Below are 21277 nucleotides of genomic sequence, written 5' to 3'. Positions count from 1 at the left end.
TGAAAAACCAGCAGCATCCAGAGGAGAACACCTGTAGTCTACCATGCCCAATCCTCCCAACCTATGTGTATCTGCACTTCTATGCTCACAAACTCTGCCTTCTCTTGGATGATGAACTGCTGGTGCTCTGATTTTTTCAGAGCACCGCCTTGGTGAGGGGTCCCTTCACTTCAGCCTGGGCTCCCATCCTTATCTACTAAAGGACTTGATCCTTGCCATTTTTTTTCATTTTCTCTTGCATCACCAATTTTCCTTTCCTCTTTATTGGAGCAATCACATCAGCTAAACATCTCCCATGTTGCTGTTTCGAAAAACAACAACAATAAAACTTGTCCCTTGACTCTGCATGCCCTCTGCAAACCCATTCTTCTGCTTTCCCTTACAGATGACCTGGAAAACTTGTCTGGCCTCTCTGTATCTGTTTTTCTTCCTGCAATTCTTTCCTCTACTCACTCCAAATAGCCTTTCCTCCAGCACTCTGTAATAACTACATTTGTCTTGGTCACCAGCAGGTCCAGCTCCCAGTTTGTCAGATCCAGTGGTCACTTCTCAGTCCTCATCTTACTTGACTTTGGTCTTAGCTTGCTGCGGTTGCTGTAACAAATTACCATAAATGTCATGGCTTGAAACTGCAGAAATTTACGCACAGTTCTGGAAACTAGAAGTTCAAACTCAGTGCCACTAAGTGGAAATCAGAGCCACGATTTACCCTGGACTTTCCAGGAAAGAATCCATTTCTTGCTGCTTCCAGCTTCTGGTGGCTGCTGGCATTCTTCGACTTGTGGCCACATCAACCTGATGTCTGCCTCTGTGGTCACCATGCCTCCTCCTCCCCTTCTGTGTGTCATCGACCTCTGCCTCTCTTTTGTCAGGATACTTAACACTGAATTTTGGATCCACCAGGATAATCTAGGATGATGACTTCCTGTCAAGAACCTTAAGACTCTGTATCCTTATATGGTAATACTTGCAGATTCCAGGATTAGAACTTGATAACTTTGAGGGCTATTATTCAGCAACTATGGGGGCTTCCCTGGTGGTAAAGAATCTGCCTGCCAATGCAGGAGCCACAGGTTCGATCCCTGGGTAGGAAGATCCCTGGAGAAGGAAATGGCAACCCACTCCAGTATTCTTGTCTGGGAAATCCCATGGACAGAGGAGCCTGGTGGGCTACAGTCCATGGGGTGGCAAAAAGAGTCGGACATGACTTAGCAACTAAACAACAATAATAACGTTCAGCAACTAAAACCTTCTAGCAACATCTAACACAGTTATATTGCTTCCTTCTTCTTAAACACTTTTTCCATTTGACTTCAGGGAAGTGGCCCTTTCTTGATTGATTGATTCATTCAAAATTGTGGCAAAAGGTACATAACAAAATCTACCATCATATCCATCTTTAAGTGTACAGTTTAGTAGTGTTAACCATATTCACACTGTTGTATAACAGATCCCTAGAAGTTTTTAATCTTGCAAAATATGCAACCCTATGCCCACTGAACAACTACTCATTTCCCTCTCCCCTCTACCCCTTGGCAACCACAATTTTACTGTTTCTATGAGTTTGACTACTTTAGATACTCTATGTAAGTGAAATCATATACCATTTGACTTCTTGTGACTGGATTATTTCATTTACCATAATGTCCTCAAGGTTCATCTATATTGCAGCATGTGGCAAGATTTCCACCTTTTTTAAGGCTAATATTCCATTGTATATATATATATACTACTTATGTTTATCTATTCATTCATGGATGAACACTGGGGTTGCTGCCGCCTCTTGGCTAATGTGAACAATGTTATTATGAACACGGAAGTACAAGAACACAGAAGTACAAATATCTCTTCAAAATCCTGCTTTCAATTTTGGAGATATGCCTGGAAGTGGGATTGCTGAGTCATCTGTTAATCCCATTTTTGATTTTTGAGGACCCTCCCTCCTGTTTTCCAAAGCAGAAGTACTATTTTATATTTCCACCAACAGCGCAGTGCACAAGGTTTCAATTTCTCCACCTCCTTGCCAACACTTGTCCTTTTCTGTCTTTCTTGATTCTTGTTTTATTTTACTGTCAGTTTCCCCTCAGTTTCTCCTCTTGGTTTTATTCATCTTCTCAATCCCTAGGTCTTGGTGTCTTTGTACTTTTTTATGTTTATGCTCAACAGCCACCCATCCCACCCCTGCCCCCCATCGATCTCATTCAGACTCACGGCTGTAAGTACCATGCTCTGTATTACATCTCTCAAATCTGTATCTTGGTTACTAGTCTTGCTATTGATTTGCAGACCCACATATTCGACTACCTACTCAATCTCTCCACATGAATGGGCATCTCAGACTTGATAAGTCCCAAATAAAATTTTTAATTTTCTACCCCCTAGACCTGCTCCTCCCACAGTGTTTCTCATGGCAGTCAATGGCAGTTCCATTCCTCTGGCTGCTCAGAATAAAACTTTGAGGATACCTTTTTGCTTCTTTGTTAACCACATCTGACCTCCAATTGACCAGCAAATCCTTGAACTGTTCCTTCAAACTATGTCCAGAATTTTAGAATCATTCCCCGCTCTCCTCCCTTCCACTGCTGCCATACTGGCCTAACCACCTTTATTTCTTGCTTGATCTTTTCCATATTATACTGTCTTTCCTGATTTTGCCCCTTACTCTTTTCAGTCTACTCTTCATGCAGCAACTAGAGTGTTTGCTAATAAAAGGTATGTCACAAGGAGTAAAAGCTTAGTTCTTTACAGGGTATGTAAGAGCTAAATAGCAAGGCCCATGGGCATCTCTCTGATTTCATCTTTCATCTTTTCACTCCAATACAGCTACAGTGTCTCCTTGCTGTTTCCTAAAAATGGTGAGCCTACTCCTGTCTCAGGCCTTTGTACCTCCCGGCCCCTCTGGAATGCTATTCTTAGAGTTGACCTCCTCACTTTATTCAGGTGTCTGCTCAAACACTAACTTATCAGAGGCCTTCCATGGCCTTCTTGTCTAAAAAAAAAAATCACCCCTCCTTCTTACACCTCTCATCCTTTTACCCAGTTTTATGTTCTTTCTTGGCATTTATCACAATCTGATGTATTTTATCTTTCTTTTTTATGGCTTGTATTGCCTACTAAAATATAAGCTCCCTGAGCACTGGGAATTTGTCTGTTTTGATCACTGCTGAATCACTGGTGCCTACAACAGTGCTTGGCTCATGTCAGGCTTTAAATAACTCTTTGTAAAGTGAATGAATGAAGCATCTATAATACTTTTGTTCAAAGAATCATTTCCCTGAAAGGGGCTTGCTTTTTACCATCACTTATAGATGGGCTTTGAGAGTTTTTGTATTTTGGAACTTAAAGATTACAGGAAGTTAGCTTTAAATCAGGTTTTTTGATGGACAATCTAAATGTTGCCCTTACCTGAAGGTGAGAGGATTTGACACTAACTTCCAGGTGATACTCCTGAGGCTTGTTTCATTTAATTTTAGGATATCAACATAAATAGAATGATAAATACAACAGTGGAAAGTTACCTTCAAGAACTCATATTTGTATTTTCCACTATTTGGGGAAACACCTCTGAGGCAAACCAGAAACAGATTTGCAGATGAAGAAACAACAGAGAGATCAGATGACCTGACCAAGGTCACAGATGAGGACGACAATACTTAAGTCTCCGAGATCTAGTACTTTCACTAGAAAACCCCAGAAAATACAATCCTATTACCAGGTCTTTCCTGTGAAAATGACTAGTTTCTTCCACAAAGCAGGGCTAAGGATGGAGCTCACATCCACCGCATTTTGCGCACGCTGCTGAGGATGGGTCAGGCTCATGGCTACTGTGTCCTCCGTCACCAATGCACAGGCAGGACAGGCCTGAACAAGCATTTTGTGGTCCTGGAATAACAGGACAACAGAGTCCTGTTATTCTCTGTTATTCAATGCTGACTCTGCTGAAGAGGAATGAGTGTTCAGACCATACTTGTACAGTGTGCTAACCAAACACACCAAAGGAAGTATATGTGGAAGAGTCAGAAGAGCTGTTCATGCCTGGTTAGAGCATTATTCACTTGGCTGAGGACGACGTACACTGTCATGCAGTTGAAGCTAAGATAAATGGGCCACTTCACAGACAGGCATGGTGATTAGGTGTCTGTATAGAAACGTATTCCGGAATTTCTTGAGATAGATGCTTTTATTGCTGGTGAGTTTAAAATTAGGATGATACATTTATTTCCAGCTGGCGAAAACATAACAACATCCTAGCAAATAGTTTTCAGAGGCATTGAAAATCTCCTATAAAAACTTTCATTATCTGTCAAACTGGCATCAGAGCAACCTACGTCAATTACTACTGCCAGCCTCATCTTTCAAAACCAGCCTTCCCTCCTCCTTGCGTTTTCCGCCCTACCAAGCATAGAAGGATCAAAGGATGTGGTCTTCTCTCATCCTGAAGAATATTTTCGTGACAATCACACCAAAACTGAGTGGAAAAGAGAGGCAGACATCCTTTTAGTTTCAACACATGGATATTCATTCAGTTCAGTTCAGTTCAGTTGCTCAGTTGTGTCCGACTCTTTGCGACCCCATGAATCGCAGCACGCCAGGCCTCCCTGTCCATCACCAACTCCCGGAGTTCACTCAGACTCACATCCATCGAGTCAGTGATGCCGTCCAGCCATCTCATCCTCTGTCGTCCCCTTCTCCTCCTGCCCCCAATCCCTCCCAGCATCAGAGTCTTTTCCAATGAGTCAACTCTTCACATGAGGTGGCCAAAGTACTGGAGTTTCAGCTTTAGCATCATTCCTTCCAAAGAAATCCCAGGGCTGATCTCCTTCAGAATGGACTGGTTGGATCTCCTTGCAGTCCAAGGGACTCTCAAGAGTCTTCTCCAACACCACAGTTCAAAAGCATTCATTAACCTCACTCAATTACTTCGGGTTCTAGCACACAAGGCTTATATTTATGACTAATGCCTGGGTATTCTTTCTTTATCTTTTGCCTTGGTTGAAGATGCAAATTCTGTTGGAGTTGCTAGAGAATTCTGTGGTTTATAGACACTCATTTTCAGAAACTCTGTGTCTTGAAAGGCTGCTTAGTGAGTGACTGGATTCTTGCCTCTAGCACACCTTTCCACTTCTTCGGCAAATGTCAGACGGGTCATGCAGATGTGGGGCACCCAGCACCGAGAAGCAGACAAGAATGGGATGAACAGAAGTGGTCAATGGCCCAGGTAGAGCAGCTATTTAAAATAGCTGGAGAAGAAACAACGACTAGCCCTGCATCTACCCCAGTGCACTTGCTCGGCCATGACTCCTCATTAGGTAGATGAACCCAGTTCATCTCACAGAAGTCTAATTAATACTCTAACATTCCAGAGACACTGAAATTCCTGGGATTTGGTCCAAAAAACCCTAACATCAATAGTCCCACTTGCTTGTGAAGTGCTTTTTATTCTAAGAGTTCCACATATACACAAATGTCAGAACAGAATCTTACATAAAAGTCTGTAAAAATTACTAAAGTTGTGGTCTGGTGAGAGCAAAGAGAGCACACGGTTTATACGAATGGTGGTTTGGTTCATAGCGTTTACTGTGATGGTATGAAGGCAGGCAAACTCGAACCCCCAATAGGGACTTCAGAGGAGACTTGGTATTTCCATACAGTGTTCTGGTGTCATGACAAAACCTTATGAATTTAATTACACAAGGGGATCTGTTTGTCATTTATGAGGAACACCAAAAACACATAGTTCCAAAATGTGCAGTCTTCCTTTACCTAACAGATCATTCTTTCTCAACAACTGAGTGGCCTGATTTAATGTAACTGTCTATTACACAGAAGCCTTGCCAGACTTCTGGCACTATTTTCCTTTCGAATCTCAGTGAAATCAAGAGATTTCGGGTTTGCCTACTTAATGTGTCAAGCAACACTAGGAGCCAGGGGTAGAACAGAGAACCAGACATAACTCAGTTTCCAAGGAGGTCACACTCTAAAGGTAAAGCTGCTGAGACAGACCCATAAATAGGCAATTTCAACATAGCATCTTGTGTGCTATGAAAGGAGAAAGCCCAGGGTATAACAGAGGCACCTAGGAAGGACATCTAACACATTTCTTTTCCAGAAAGAGAAAAAGAAAAAAAAATAGAGTTTATAGTACTCACATGAAATACAGTGATCTGTTAAGAAAGAATTTCTCTCTAAGAAGTGGGTAGTGGTTGCCAGGGACTGGGGGTGAGGGATATGGGAAGACATCAGTCAAAGGGCATAAACATCCAGCTATAAGACAAATAAGTTCTGGGAATCTAATGTACAGTATGGTGACTATAGTTAACAATACTGAATTATATACTTAAAAATTGTTGAGAGAGCAGATCTTAAATGTTCTTAGAACACACATACACACAAAAAAGGTAATTATGTGAGGCAATAGATATGACTAACTTTATTATGGTAATTATTTCACAATTATACATGTATCAAATCATTGCATTGTACATCTTGAACTTACACAATGTTACATGCAAATTGCATCTCCAAAGAGCTAGAAAAAAGAATCTGGTACATAAAGAGCCCCTCTGGAAAACAAAATAAGTACTAATAAAAATTTGTTTCATAATACCTGTGTTGGGGACACTGTGATTCAATCATGAATAATAAAACACTAAAGTACACAAAATAATAAGAATAATTTTTCTCTAGCTAATCAATACAAAGCACTGAAAGCATGCTCAGTACACAAGTACATAACTGGACCGAGTCATATACTTAAATGAAATGGCCCAAGTGAAAGTGAGAAAGGCACGGAACTTAATTTAAGTATGTGACAAAAGCTCATAAGAGAAGCAGAAAAGAAAGATGCCAACAGTCTTCTCCAGCTTTGGAAATGAATTGATAATTGATCCTTGGCCACATACATGATCAAGACAAACTGAACCAGTGGAACTGCAATTTGAGCCAGTGACACGAAGAATCAGACCCTCCTGACTTTGGAGTTTTAATATTGTTTACTGTTACTTATCCAATGGCAGCTGGGTCTTAATTGAACCAGAGACCCTGACTGACACAAGAAAATCTGAATAAGAAAACTTTTAATACTATAAAATTGGGAAAAGGGATCAGAGAAGAGTGGTGATTATAATTTAACATGACCTCAGCACCGAATAAGCAACAGACATTTGATCTCAGACATAATTATTTCCCATATTGCTGAACTGACTAGTCACTCAGAATTATCTGATCAAATGGAACCACTAATGGTCAGAGGAGACAAAAAATGAGCCCAGCAGAGCCGAGGAAGGAGAGAAGACTCTTCTCTTCATTAACAGCCCAAGGAAAGGAATCAGATGAAGTATGTTTGGCCATTTGACCCAATTCAGAGAGCATATCTGTCTCTACCAGCTGCCTCTTTCTGCATGGAGAAGACCTTGTGAAAGGTGCCCACACATTGAGTTACTGATCAGACCACGAGTTAAAAGAATGAGCCTGGAAACAGAGAAATACAGACATCTGGCACTTATATCCAAGTGTTTTCTCAAATGGATTATTATCTTTTGGTGATTTTAATACCAAGACTATTATAGTGAAAAGTGAAAATGCATGTTGCCAAGTCACGTCCGACTCTTTTGTGACCTCATGGACTGTAGACCGCCAGGCTCCTCTCTCCATGGGATTTCCCAGGCAAGAATACTGTAGTGGGCAGCATTTCCTTCTCCAGGGGATCCTCCCAACCCAGGGATCGAATCCAGGTCTCCTGTATTGCAAGCGGATTCCTTATTGTCTGAGCCATCAGGGAAGACCTGTTATAATTATTGCAACTATCATAAATGTTAGTCTAATTTTTATTGACTTAAAAATCATATCAATAGTTGATGAAGGGTAACAAAAGTAACCATTCAAAAAATCAGAATCTCTAACAAGGATCAGCACTGGAGTCACCGTGTTCCTGTGTCAAAGACCATTTTTGGTCAGTCATATACTGGAACATGAAACTTTGGCCTACATATCTGCCTACTACACCCACCCCCCCAACATTAGTCCAAAGTTCATTCTAGAGTCAGATATAAACCTTCTGTTGTTATCCTAACATAGGAGTCTGCTGCCGCTGCTGCTGCTAAGTCGCTTCAGTCATGTCCGACTCTGTGAGACCCCATAGACGGCAGTCCACTAGGCTCCTCTGTCCCTGGGATTCTCCAGGCAAGAATACAGGAGTGGGTTGCCATTTCCTTCTCCAATGCATGAAAGTGAAAAGTGAAAGTGAAGTCGCTCAGTCGTGCCCGACTCTTAGCGACCCCATGGACTGCAGCCCACCAGGCTCCTCCATCCATGGGATTTTCCAGGCAAGAATACTGGAGTGGGTTGCCATTACCTTCTCCGACATAGTAATCTACTTCTGCCTATAATTTCTATGACTTGTTTAGAAGGGAAGAGATGGGATATTTTTAAAAGTTAAGATCTAAAATCCACTATTTTGCTTTGCTCTTCATGATTTTTCTCTAAATAAACTTAAATGCGGTGAGTGAAGCAGAGTGTTAGAAGCAAACATAAGGTCAAACTGAGGATTTCAGAAGATTTGGAAGACAGCAAAACAACCCAGTATAACTTACCATGGCCAACGGCAGATCTAAGAGCTCACTAAATATGAACAGATCACTTTTTAAAAAATGGCATTTTCATTCTCAATGTTCCGAGATCTCTGTTCTTCTCAAACCCTCATTTAGCTTCCAAAATAAAAACACAACCCGTCACTTCCTTGGATCCTTTCCCTTTTGGGCTCTACTCTGTCCTCACCTCTCCAAGTATAATTAAGGCTTTTGATAAGAGAATTTGCATAAGAGAATTTGAGCAGCAGGCCCCAAGAAGGGCGTGTCCTCTGCACTTTCTCTGCAATGGCCATGCCACCTGTTGGAAGTACAGGGAGACATGGAACCCATCCAGGTTTAAAGTCACACTACTATCTTTCAGTTGGATCTTTTGCCCTATATTCACTGGTTGAGTTTCTTAAACATTCAGCCTCAGTTTTGTCATCTGTAAAATGGAAATATGAAAGTATCAGTTCTTAGGGTTGCTGTGAGGTTAAAATAAGATGAGTCATGTTTGCACGGTGCTAGTATAGTGCCCCAAACACAGTACATGTTTAACAACCTCTGGTTGTTCTTGTGAACACCAGGGAGGAGAGACAGGCTGCACCAGCAGAGGTAGACAAGAGCATTCCTTATTTTGAAAGCTAAGTGGGGCTAGCGTTGACCATTTACAGTTTGGGCAGATCCTTGCTGTGAGAAATATTATACTCAGAACTCCATGGTCTGTGTTTTGGGGTTGTCTAATAATTGAAGTAAGTATCATCTAAGGACTTTTTCCTCTATAGCGACTTGGGCCATCAGGGGCTCTTCTGACCTCAAGTTCCCGATGCTGAACCACAAAGCAAAACCTTGTTCTGATATTTACTCATCTCTTTCTTCTTCCTTCTCTCTCCTGATATGTGATCATTTCAAATACTGAAGTCATTCACTGAGGTAACACTATAGACCTGATGTTCTTAGATGGCTTATATTTCAAAATTTCCTCCCCCTACACAGTTCTTCTTCATCTAGTAACTAATACATTAGTAAAATGTATTACTAAGTATAATGATGGGCCACTGATCTCGACTAAAATTATTCATAGGGATGACTGATATTTAAGTAGTACTTCATCACTGACAAGAGGCCTTCCATGTACATTACGTCATTTTGACTTTGTAGCTGTTCTGGGATGGCAAAGCAGATGCCATCATCCCTAGGAAACTAGGGTTTAAATGAATGAACTGACTTCCTCTAGTCCATGAAACTGTTAAGTGGACCCTACGTTAGGAACTTGGGGCTTCTGGGTTGGTCTGTGAAGTGAATCAGGACAGAAAGCTGGTGTTTAAAGTAATTCAAAATGGATTAAAGATCTAAACGTAAGACCAGAAACTATAAAACTCCTAGAGGAGAACATAGGCAAAACACTCTCCGACATAAATCACAGCAGGATCCTCTATGACCCACCTCCCAGAATATTGGAAATGAAAGCAAAAATAAACAAATGGGACCTAATTAAAATGAAAAGCTTCTGCACAACAAAGGAAACTATAAGCAAGGTGAAAAGACAGCCTTCAGAATGGGAGAAAATAATAGCAAATGAAGCAACTGACAAACAACTAATCTAAAAAATATACAAGCAACTCCTACAGCTCAATTCCAGAAAAATAAATCTTTTGACTCAATCAAAAAATGGGCCAAAGAACAAAACAGACATTTCTCCAAAGAAGACATACAGATGGCTAACAAACACATGAAAAGATGCCCAACATCACTCATTATCAGAGAAATGCAAATCAAAACCACAATGAGGTACCATTTCACGCCAGTCAGAATGGCTGCTATCCAAAAGTCTACAAGCAATAAATGCTGGAGAGGGTGTGGAGAAAAGGGAACCCTCATACACTGTTGATGGGAATGCAAACTAGTACAGCCACTATGAAGAACAGTGCAGAGATTCATTAAAAAACTGGAAATAGAACTGCCTTATGACCCAGGAATCCCACTACTGGGCATACACACCAAGGAATTGAAAGAGACACGTGTACCCCAATGTTCATCGCAGCACTGTTTATAACAGCCAGGACATGGAAGCAACCTAGATGCCCATCAGCAGATGAATGGATAAGGAAGCTGTGGTACATATACACAATGGAGTATTACTCAGCAATTAAAAAGAATACATTTGAATCAGTTCTAATGAGGTGGATGAAACTGGAGCCTATTATACAGAGTGAAGTAAGCCAGAAAGAAAAACACCAATATAGTATACTAATGCATATACATGGAATTTAGAAAGATGGTAATGATAACCCTGTATGTGAGACAGCAAAAGAGACACAGATGTATAGAACAGTCTTTTGGACTCTGTGGGAGAGGAAGAGGGTGGGATGATTTGGGAGAATGGCATTGAAACATGTATAATATCATATATGAAACAAATTGCCAGTCCAGGATGGGGAACACGTGTACACCCGTGGCAGATTCATGTTGATGTATGGCAAAACCAATACAATACTGTAAAGTAATTAGCCTCCAATTAAAATAAATAAATTTATATTAAAAAGTTAAGTAATTCAACATAGTGAAACAAAGATATGAAGGAACAAACTGTGAATAAACAGATTTTTAAAAAGAGAAACCTGAAAAGGCTATAGAATGTGTAATTACAGAATGAAGGTGGGGCTGGGGGTTTAACTAGCTTTGAGTAGAGAATCTTTCTCATTTTTGCTGCCCAGTGTCTCAGGGTATCTGCTGGGGTTGAGAGAAAAGAAGAAATCTGTGTCCCTAAAAATCTCGGCCTTTTCTTCTACAAGCCAGGGCTACATTCCATTTTTATCTTAAAGTCTCATCCATTTTGCATTCCATTCCATGTTTAATATAAAATTTTAAAAAATTAGATAGAGTGAAACTTTTACCATATTAATCCTGGTACATAGTTGAATTCTCTCCGTTTATAAAGGTGCTATGAAATTCAGTTGGAGTCCTAAATACAAATGTTATTTCATTTAAATCTAAAACATACACATAATATATAAATATATTTTAAAGGTTTACATATTTTATATATTATAAAATTTATATATTTACGTTTTAAATATAGATACAAAATATATATTTATCAATATAGAATGGAAAAATGTGAAAATGTGTATACATATGTATTGTATATATATGAAAAAAAGTAAAACTATTTGATTTCACAGCTTCCAAAAAAATGTTGTGAGTCAGTAAAACCAACCATCTCTTTACCCCCACAGTTCAGATTCAAGGTCTGGACTGTGTGATGACCTCTATGTAATTCTAACCTAAGACCCAAGACCAAGAGGGAACTCTCTCAGAATAGCTCTGCCTCACTTGGGGCACCACCCTGATGGTTCCAACAGGAAATGTCACAGACTGGTTTAGCAGGGTACCACTTTGCAGACCTGCAACAGAAAGAAACCTTAGGTTCCAACCATTTTGTACTTAATACCTATTATTTTCTCTGATCGGTTGTTATTTTTAAGTAAGGCATTTTATGAAAAATAAAGTCACTCTGTACTCGGGAAATCATTAAAGCAAGTTATTTGGTAGAAAGGACTGCCTCGCTCAGGAAACGTGCATTGGTCTGTTTAAAGGCAGAGCTCCTAGGGCTGCTGGGGGAGGGCGTCTGCAGGGCGGCATGCACCCTTCCCTCCTCCTCCCCTGGCGCGGTCTTGGATGGAAATTAGCAGTTGCAGCCTGTGACTAGGCTCCATTGAGCTGTCCCACCCGCGGCTGCTCAGGAAGCACACACCAGCAAACAGAATGAAAGGGGCCTTTATAAATTGGAGTCGGTTATTTCTTAAGCAGACTCTCACATAAAGACTTTTTTGTTTCTTACTCTTTAGCAAAAACTGAGCTCCTTGTGAACAGTCTTTGGAGAGGGAGGAGAAACTGAAGATGGAGAGGAGGCTCATCAGAGATGCTACGCGACTGGGGATGATGGAGGGGCAGTGGGAAGTACCGGAGGCTTTTCTGAGTAAATGTTCCCGTGTCTGGTGGCTGGTTGGGAGTGGGGTCCTGGTGCGTGGTCAGGGCTAAGAGGTGTTGGCAGGTCACAATCACTCAGGGTCTTTTCCCCAGAAAAGGGTTGGTCTCTGCAAGGAACAATAAAGAGGAACCCTTGTGCCCTGATCTCCAGAAAAATGTCAGGCAACTAGTTTTTCTCTAAGTAGAGTTAATTATCTTTTTTTTCTTTGCTTTTTATCTAAAAAACTGCATCTTTTCCCCCTGCTGTGCCACACAGTATCTTAGTTCCCAACCCGGGATCGAACTCTTACCCCATGCAGTGGAAGGGCAGAGTCTTAACCACTGGACCACCAGGAAAGCTACTACATATTGAATTTTACAAGATTCACAAACAATTTTCTTCCCATCATGCTATCCTAGTTTTTCTATTTTACTAAAGAAGCAAGATCTTCTAAACCAGCAGTCCCCAACCTTTTTGGCACCAGGGACCAGTTTTGAGGAAGACAGTTTTTCCATGGACTGGGGTCAGGGGGATGGCTTTTGGATGATTCAAGTGGATTACATTTATTGAGCACTTTATTTCTATTATTATTACATCAGTTCCACCTCAGGTAATCAGGCATTAGACTCCAGAGGTGGGAACCCCTGTTCTAAACTATTTTGGATATCCCTCAATCTAAGGAATATGTAGGAAAAGGCTGTGTAGAGTTTTACAATTTGCCTTATTTGGCTGTCACATGATTATACACATATGCACACAGGAAAAAAGATATATACAAGCTATCAATTTATTCTTTATTAATTAAACAATTCATAAAAATTCAGGTACCAACTGAATCCAGGTAGTATTTATGAAAATAGAACAAAGAAAAAATGATACGATTTCAGAGATGTAAAGCATGAAGAAATGAAGAGAAAATGATGCTGCTTATTACAACTCTGCATTAGCTTCATTAACACAGAACCTGCAGCAGACAGAAGTCAGCTAAAGTTAATGCTTATACTTTTTAAATGAACTTTTTTGTGATTTGAAAACTCCGTCCCAAGTTCAATTAATGAGGTCTCATTAAGTTGCTTAAAAGAAAAGAAACTCATTGCCTTAAAAGAATCCACATCTCAGCACCTTTGGTCCTGGCATTTATCTCTGCTGCCTTATGGTACTGGCTGCACTGTGCGTGTGACAGAATTATGAAGCAAGCACTTTAATATCCTGTACATAGCCCATACCCAGAGACTTAATTATCTTCATGTGTCCTAAGAAAGAAGAGGCCCTATGGGCATCCAACAGAGCATTCTATGGTTATAGCCCCTCTTCCAGCAATAAGCAATTGCCCCTTTAAACCATGCTGAAACAAAGGGAGGTGTGATAGGAATAGTGGAAATGTGAATCTTGGAACCTACACACGGTTCTGTTTATATGTTTGCTCCAGTGTCTTGAGCATTCTGCCTCTATTGGCCTCTCATCCTTTAGAGATAATTTTCTTTCAGAGGATATTGATAATAGCAACACTCTTATTAAGCACTTACTATGAGGCAGCACTGCTCTAAGTTCTTAATTCATAGAGTCCTCCTGCTGTGCGGTAGGTACTAATATTATCTTCCATTTTTGGAAATGAATGCACAGAGAAGTTAAGAACCTTATTCGAGCTCACAGCCAGTAGGTGACAGAGCTGGTATTTAAATTCTTACAATCTGGTTTCAGAGTCTGTACTAAATTATATACTATACTTATACAGTCTTTCAAGACTTTGGATCTAAAAGGACTTCAGAAATTATCTCATTTTAATTCTCTCATTTTATAGAAGAAAGAATGAGATTCAGTGAAGTTAGGAGACTTATCTTAACTTAGGGACATACAGAAAATTCAGCAAAGTCCACAGCACAACCAACATCACTCCAATCCTAATGCAATTTGTACATACTGTTCTCTTCTCTCCCTGCCTCCTCCCTGATCCTTAGTAGAATTTAGGTTTTCCTAAGGAGCTAGGAAGACCAACTCATTGGAAAAGCACCTGATGCTGGGAAAGACTGAGGGCAGAAGGAGAAGAGGGTGTCAGAGGATAAGATGGCTGGATGGCGTCCCTGCTGCAATTGACATGAAATGGGGCAAACTCCAGGAGATGGTGAGCGACACAGAGGCCTGGTGTGCTGCAGTCCGTGGGGTCACAAAGAGCTGGACACGAATGGGCGACTAAACAACAACAACAAGGAGCCAGGTGCCCTCCTCAAGATTCCACATTGCCTTTCATGTTTCCATGACCCCAACAATTGTGTTTCATCAGGCCTCTGTAAATTCATTGTATCTTGGTTAAGAAAGATCAACATTGGCAGTAACACAGGAAAAATTCACTATTGAGGCATTCTTGTTATCTTTCATTGTCAAATAGGATGAAAGGAAGAAGATACTAAGAACCATTCAAGGGAGACTATTCTAAGAGCTCAAAATCCTAATGCTTACCTGTCTTCCTATTGTATATCAGGGTACCCTGTTACCATCCTTCTGAGGATTTCTGTATCACAATTTGTAAATATATATACACACACACATACAGTTGTGTTTTTATTTTCTGCCTCCCCAGCTAGACTTTAAGCTCCATGAGGACAGGGGCTTTATCTGTTTTTTATTTGCCTATAAATGTCCAGAACCTGGTATATAGGTGTCCAATTAATATTTGTTAAATGAACATACAACGAAAACTCAGCAACAGTTTTAAAAGATAACATTAGGCTGCTCCATATTTTGCCTAACAGACATCTGTTTTTCAGGGCCTGTTACCTTTACCCAGTCAATGGACCACATCCATTCCCTAAGGCTGAACATGTTCTAACAGTCAAAGTCTTAAGTAGCAGAGGCCTAGTTGGCTCACAAATCTATCTTTCATTCACAGGTCTAGGAACCCACTGAGTGGGACTGGCTATACTGTTAAGCCTCAATCATCAAACTAAGTAGAAGGAAAGACCAGTCTAAAACATCTAAGTCATGGGATATACTGGGGGGAAAATGTATAACTGACCATTGAATAGCTTGAGGCTTGGGGAGAAACCCTCCTCACAGTTGAAAAATCGGGTGTTAACTTACAGTCACCCCTTCCTACACATGGTTCCTCTGCATTCACAGCTTCAAATCTGAGGATTCAAACAATCACAGATCATGCAGTATTGTAGTATTTACTATAAAAAAAATCTGCTTATAATTGGATCCATGTAGTCTGAACCCACATTGTTCAAGGGTCAACTGTATTACTTTTAAGTTTCAGGGTAACTTAAAGTATGTGAGCAGAGTTTTCTGCTAGATATTTCTCTGAAGACCTGCTTCAAAGACCAGATAAAATAACTTGTGTTTGGTATGTTCACTCTTTATATGGAAAGAGCTGTTTCAAAAGACCTTAAGGATCTTCAAAAATAGATTATTCTTTTAATATTTTACTCCTACAATCTTGTTTATACATTATTGCATTATAATCACTTGCATTATTATCCACAAAGAAAAACTTTGCTGAGTAAAATTAAATGTCAATCCAGTCACTATCTGAAACGAAACCAACTATGAATTAATGGAATTTAAATTAACAAAGCTTTTACTCTAGCTGAATTATAAAAAGTTTTCTAACTTCTATTTCCTTAATGATGATATATAAGAATTTCTCCAAAAGATAACGCCTTGTTTTTTAACTCTTTCACAATGAAGACAATGTAGTCAAACAAGCAGCGTTAATTTTGTGTGTAAGTAACCAATCTGCTTCAGTTTCTATTCTATAGCTGGATCTGAGTAAAAGCTGTCTCATTTTTGTGCAATATGTGTTAGTACATTTCTTTAGTTACTTATTTTGAAAAGTGTAAGTTATTGGAAAGTGAAAGTGTGAAACTGAAAGTCGCTCAGTTGTGTCCAACTCTTTGCAATCCCATGGACTGTACAGTCCATGGAATTTTCCAGGCCTAGAATACGGGAGTGGGTAGCTATTCCCTTCTCCAGGGGATCTTTCCCAAACCAGGGATTGAACCCAGGTCTCCTGCATTGCAGGCAGATTCTTTTCCAGCTGAACTACCAGGCAAGCCCAAATTATAGGAAAGAGAGTCTACAAAACATAAGGTAAGCACTCTCTCATGGTAACCCTGCCAAAGATGAACAATTGCTTTTATTTTTAGAAACTACCTTTGACTTGCTGTACAGCAGAAAGTAACACGACACTGTAAATCAACTATAGTCCAATAAAAATGCAGTAAAAAATATAAAAAATATCAAGAAAAGAAAATACCATTGAATTAGTTGGGATGGATAGATATTTTAAAAATTTAGACTCATCCCTTAGCCTCATCTCATCCAGGTGGAACTGAAAAGTCTGCTCTCTTTTTAAAATGAAGACAGGAGTCAACTTTATATTTTTAAAAGTTCTCTCTCCTGGGACTTATGTTTACATGGGAACTACTAAGCAGCAGAACTGGCTGAAAGCTGCTCTGTGCAGTGCAGAGATAGTGCAGCTCTTTACCAATGTGTACGACCACATTTGGATGATACAGCCAAATCTTACTAGGTCACAACCTTGGCAGCTGCCTTTGACACCGTCAAATAAAAATGCTTTGGGGATCACTTCTATCCCACTGCATCCAGCTGTTTTCCCCGTCACTTCTGGCTCATTACCCTGTAGCTTCAGTCTTCTTTCCTTTTCTGGAGAGAAAAGTGGGGCCTGGTTGTGAGTTTTTAATATAGTGTTTCTGATGATAAATAAATGATCAAAAATCCAGATTTGCATTTGATTGAAATACATATGGCTAAATTGCTCAATGGTATGGTTCTGGTTTTTGTTTTACAGCCTGATTTTGACTTTCCGGGAACAAGAAAACACCCCTGATTAATTCTAAATGCCTTTCATTACAGAACATTCAGTACATGCAAGATTTATACCATTCTCTGGATGTTAAGTGGGCTTCCCCAGTGGCTCAGCGGTGTAAGAATCCACCTGCAATGCAGGAGCCACAGGAGATGTGGGTTCAATTTCTGGGTCAGGAAGATCCCCTGGAGGAGGGCATGGCGACCCACTCCAGTATTCTTAGACAGAGGAGCCTGGCCAATTTTAAGTAATAAAAAAGACACAATTCTAATAAACTCAGCACCAGGTTAGGTTTCTGGCTCTAACCCCATAGAATATGTTGTGTCTTGCAGGAAGATGCCAGAGGATGTTGCAGTATAAAGGAAACCAACCACATCATTGCCATCCAACAAATGGGATGCAATTTTCTTGTGCTTTCCTCCTGGGGCTTAGCAAGTACATCTCTGGAAAAATCAATCCTTCTCCATCACTCTTCCTGGCAGTGGCTGGGTTTTGCTGGGAAGTGTTGCCACTGCTGGTATTTTGACTCCAGAACATTTGGGGACTGTTTTCACTTTTGATGGAAGAAATTTCAGAAAGGCAGTATCGTTTTGAAAGGGAGAGGGATTAGCTGAAGTTGCATTCATATGCCAAAGGGGTACCAAAGGCTTAAGGAAATCCATTAGACCATGCCTTCCCTAGCCACCCCCTCCTCCTTTCTAGCTACCAACTGCTCTTTGGTTTTTAGAAAATACATTTGTGTAAGTAAAAATCTGCCTTACTCTTGGCAGACTCTGCCTACCTATTACCCAAGTAGCCCTGGACAAATGTAGCAGTGTATATAAAATCAGATCTCCAGCAATGGGTAAGGTCTGAAATAGATTTTGCTTCTTAAGCCTCATGAGCAGGGAACACCTGGGGCATCCAGGTAATGTTCCCTGCATCCTTCCCAATTGGCTGGGCCTTTTGCCTGGCCTCAACCCCCAACTCAGCTTCCTTCCTGAATCTTAATAGATAGGAAGCTGGAGAAAGAAATGGCAACCCACTCCAGTATTCTTGCATGGAGAATCCCGTGGAGAGAGGAGCCTGGTGGGCTACTGTCCTTGCGGTCACACAGAGTCAGACGCAAGTGAAGAGACTTAGCAGCAGCAGATAGGAAGCAGCTTTCAAGCTGGCAGATGGGCCTGGAAGCTTGACACAATTCACTACCTGACATCCCCGGTTCATCGCATGGCACCCCGGGATACCTACACCAACTTGACTGTGGCCCAAGGCACCCTGCCCTGCCCCCACCACACAGCAGGAAGCTGGGTCTCCCTGGGCCCCCCTCCTATGCTCTTGGCTTTCTCCTCTATCACCGACCTCTGATGAAGCTGCACTAGCTACAAATCCTGTTCTCCCAGGGGAATGTGTTTAATTTGATTAATTTCCATTTCTTTCTTTTTCAGAATTATTTTGGTGGTAAAATTTTAGCACTCTAAGATGTTACAACATTGGTATCCTGGAGACTGAAATAACAGCACAGAATAGGTCCTTGTGGGAAGCCAACATGCAAATTTTCCTACCATGTTCTGCCAACGGGGCACTATTCTCAGCTATTCCATACATCTTTGGGGGCAAATAATGGAGACATTCCAGCGCCCACTCAATCTCATGTTTTTTTCTGTCTAAAATAATAATAGAGCTAAAACATGGCTTTCTAGCTAAAATTCGTCTTTTATTAAACACTATCAGCTACCACTCAACACAAGGAACTTACATATAGAAATAAAGTGATTATGTAGATAGAAGGACGCCTGATTTCATTAACTGAATCACTCTTTATTCATTTGATGCCTACTCTCTGTAGTATGTTGTAGTAGAGAACAAAGAAATAGACAGGAAGAGTTCCTGTTCTCAAGGAATTTATCTTTGAGGTTGAGTTTTATATTCTCTCTTACAGCTCCACTGTATCCTCTGTATTTCTAATGCCTCCTCTAAAAATGACAGTAATTATAGGTTATTCTTACAATAAATACTGTTGTTCCTTGTCACCTACTGTCACACTCCCAGGGGAATGAAAAAGCCCAGAGGTGGAGTTCTGCAGTGTGTTCCTACCTGAGAAAAAGAGTATAGCATTTGGTTCCAAAGTTCTAAGAACATGACCTTTATTTCACAAATGCATGCAAAAATGATTAATCCATGCTAAGTATATGTTCCTTTCAAAGAACTAATTCAGAACAATGTGAATTTTTCCAAATAGCACTTCATCACAAAACATTTTAGAAAAATATTAATATTTTTTCAGGAGAAATCATATTAAGGGCCTAACATTCATAGAAAGTTTTTTTTCCCCAATACAAATATCACTTTAATCTAGCTAGGAAGGAAGGCATTGGCAAGGCTTGGAGCTTGCTTGAAGAGTGGTGTGAGCCCCACCCCACAGCGACAAGTCTACTGCAGAAGAGAACAGGCAGCTGTTAATGTATCATATTTACCCCTTTCCCCCTAGTTTTCCACTTATCCCAGGATTAATTTGTTTTCCTGCTGCTTCTCTAAATCCCCCCATATCCTGAGAGCAACTTAGATGTCTTCTGTGAATTCATTTATGCTCTTTGTTCTTTTCATTTTATTTGAGGCAGTAGCAGTTTACAAGGAACAAAACACATTATAAGTCAGTCATAATTGCTAGACTCAAATGCTTCCTTTTCCCTCATAATGGAGCAGAGGCACATTAAGATAAAACATAAATTTGCCTTTCTTACCCATAAGCTAGTTAACAGCTTTGACAAGGCTCTTGTCCTTTAAGGATGAGGTCCTTATTCTAAGTCCTTATTCTAAGAAAAGAACAAAGATGAAAGGGAGCATAGGGAACAGATCACTGAACTGATTAATATACTTCAAGTTCTAAACATGGTCAACGTTTCTGAATAGCTGAGGCACAACAGTGAGTACTTTCCAGAGTTGCATAGTTTTCTGATAAGGCAAAGCAAACTCGTAAATAGGAAGAAATGCCCTGAAGTTAAACCCAAGGGGGAAATCATGAAGTAATAGGCTCTTTGGCACTTCTTGATGGCAGAGGGTAAGGAAGTGAGACATGACAGGAAGCCATGGGTATCTTTTGTCCATTTCCCCTGTCTTACTGAAAGAGCTTCCGATCATACTATCTTCAGCTTTCTTCCAAAGCTATGAATATGTGAGTGACTCTGGTCAATATTAAATTCCAAATCAAACCTGAATTACACTTAGAAAAAAATCCCCAAACCAATATTCAGATAAAGTATGATCAAGCTAACTAACCAGTGGGAATCTGTCCAACAAATTTCATCTGCCAAGAGTAACATTTCTCTCTGTTACTGGACGCACCAGATCACAGCTACAAAGGAGCTCTCTTAAACTCCTTTATTTAGGTATTCCATTTACAAATGAATGAATGAGTGAGTGATAAGCACCTGAAGTACATTAATCACATAGTCTATTTAAAGCTTTAGCTACATAAAAACTGAGGACATCTCATTATTTTCAGATAGTGTTACATGGGGCTCAGCACCCAAGATGATTCACCAAACTTCCTGTCAAAACAGTTTCCATTTATTCGAATTTCTTCTCCATCCTGGGCATCCTAAGCAGGAAGGATTCTTCAAGAAGATTCAGGGAGACTCATCTCACATGCTAGTAAAGTAATGCTCAAAATTCTCCAAGCCAGGCTTCAGCAGTACGTGAACCATGAACTTCCAGATGTTCAAGCCAGTTTTAGAAAAGGCAGAAGAACCAGAGATCAAATTGCCAACATCCGCTGGATCATGGAAAAAGCAAGAGAATTCCAGAAAAACATCTATTTCTGCTTTATTGACTATGCCAAAGCCTTTGACTGTGTGGATTACAGTAAACTGTGGAAAATTCTGAAAGAGATGGGACTACCAGACCACCTGACCTGCCTCTTGAGAAACC

At 40.3% G+C, this 21277-nt stretch overlaps 1 protein-coding gene across 11 annotated transcripts in view; it reads right to left on the bottom strand.

The window, feature by feature from the left end:
* The window catches only part of GNG2 (G protein subunit gamma 2), a 137200-nt gene that overhangs the window by 50911 nt on the left and 65012 nt on the right, over positions 1-21277 (bottom strand). For 3 of the 11 annotated variants that reach the window (XM_059890195.1, XM_059890198.1, XM_024997240.2), the window contains exon 3: positions 12535-12667. Coding sequence is in view for 1 of the 3 variants with exons in the window: in XM_024997240.2 (XP_024853008.1) it covers positions 12632-12667 (36 nt within the window). In the remaining 2 variants the exon portion in view is untranslated. 11 annotated transcript variants of the gene reach the window in all.

This window comes from Bos taurus, chromosome 10 (genome assembly GCF_002263795.3).
Source record: "Bos taurus isolate L1 Dominette 01449 registration number 42190680 breed Hereford chromosome 10, ARS-UCD2.0, whole genome shotgun sequence".
NCBI classification, from domain to species: Eukaryota; Metazoa; Chordata; class Mammalia; order Artiodactyla; family Bovidae; genus Bos; species Bos taurus.
This window is presented reverse-complemented; position numbering and strand designations above follow the sequence as displayed.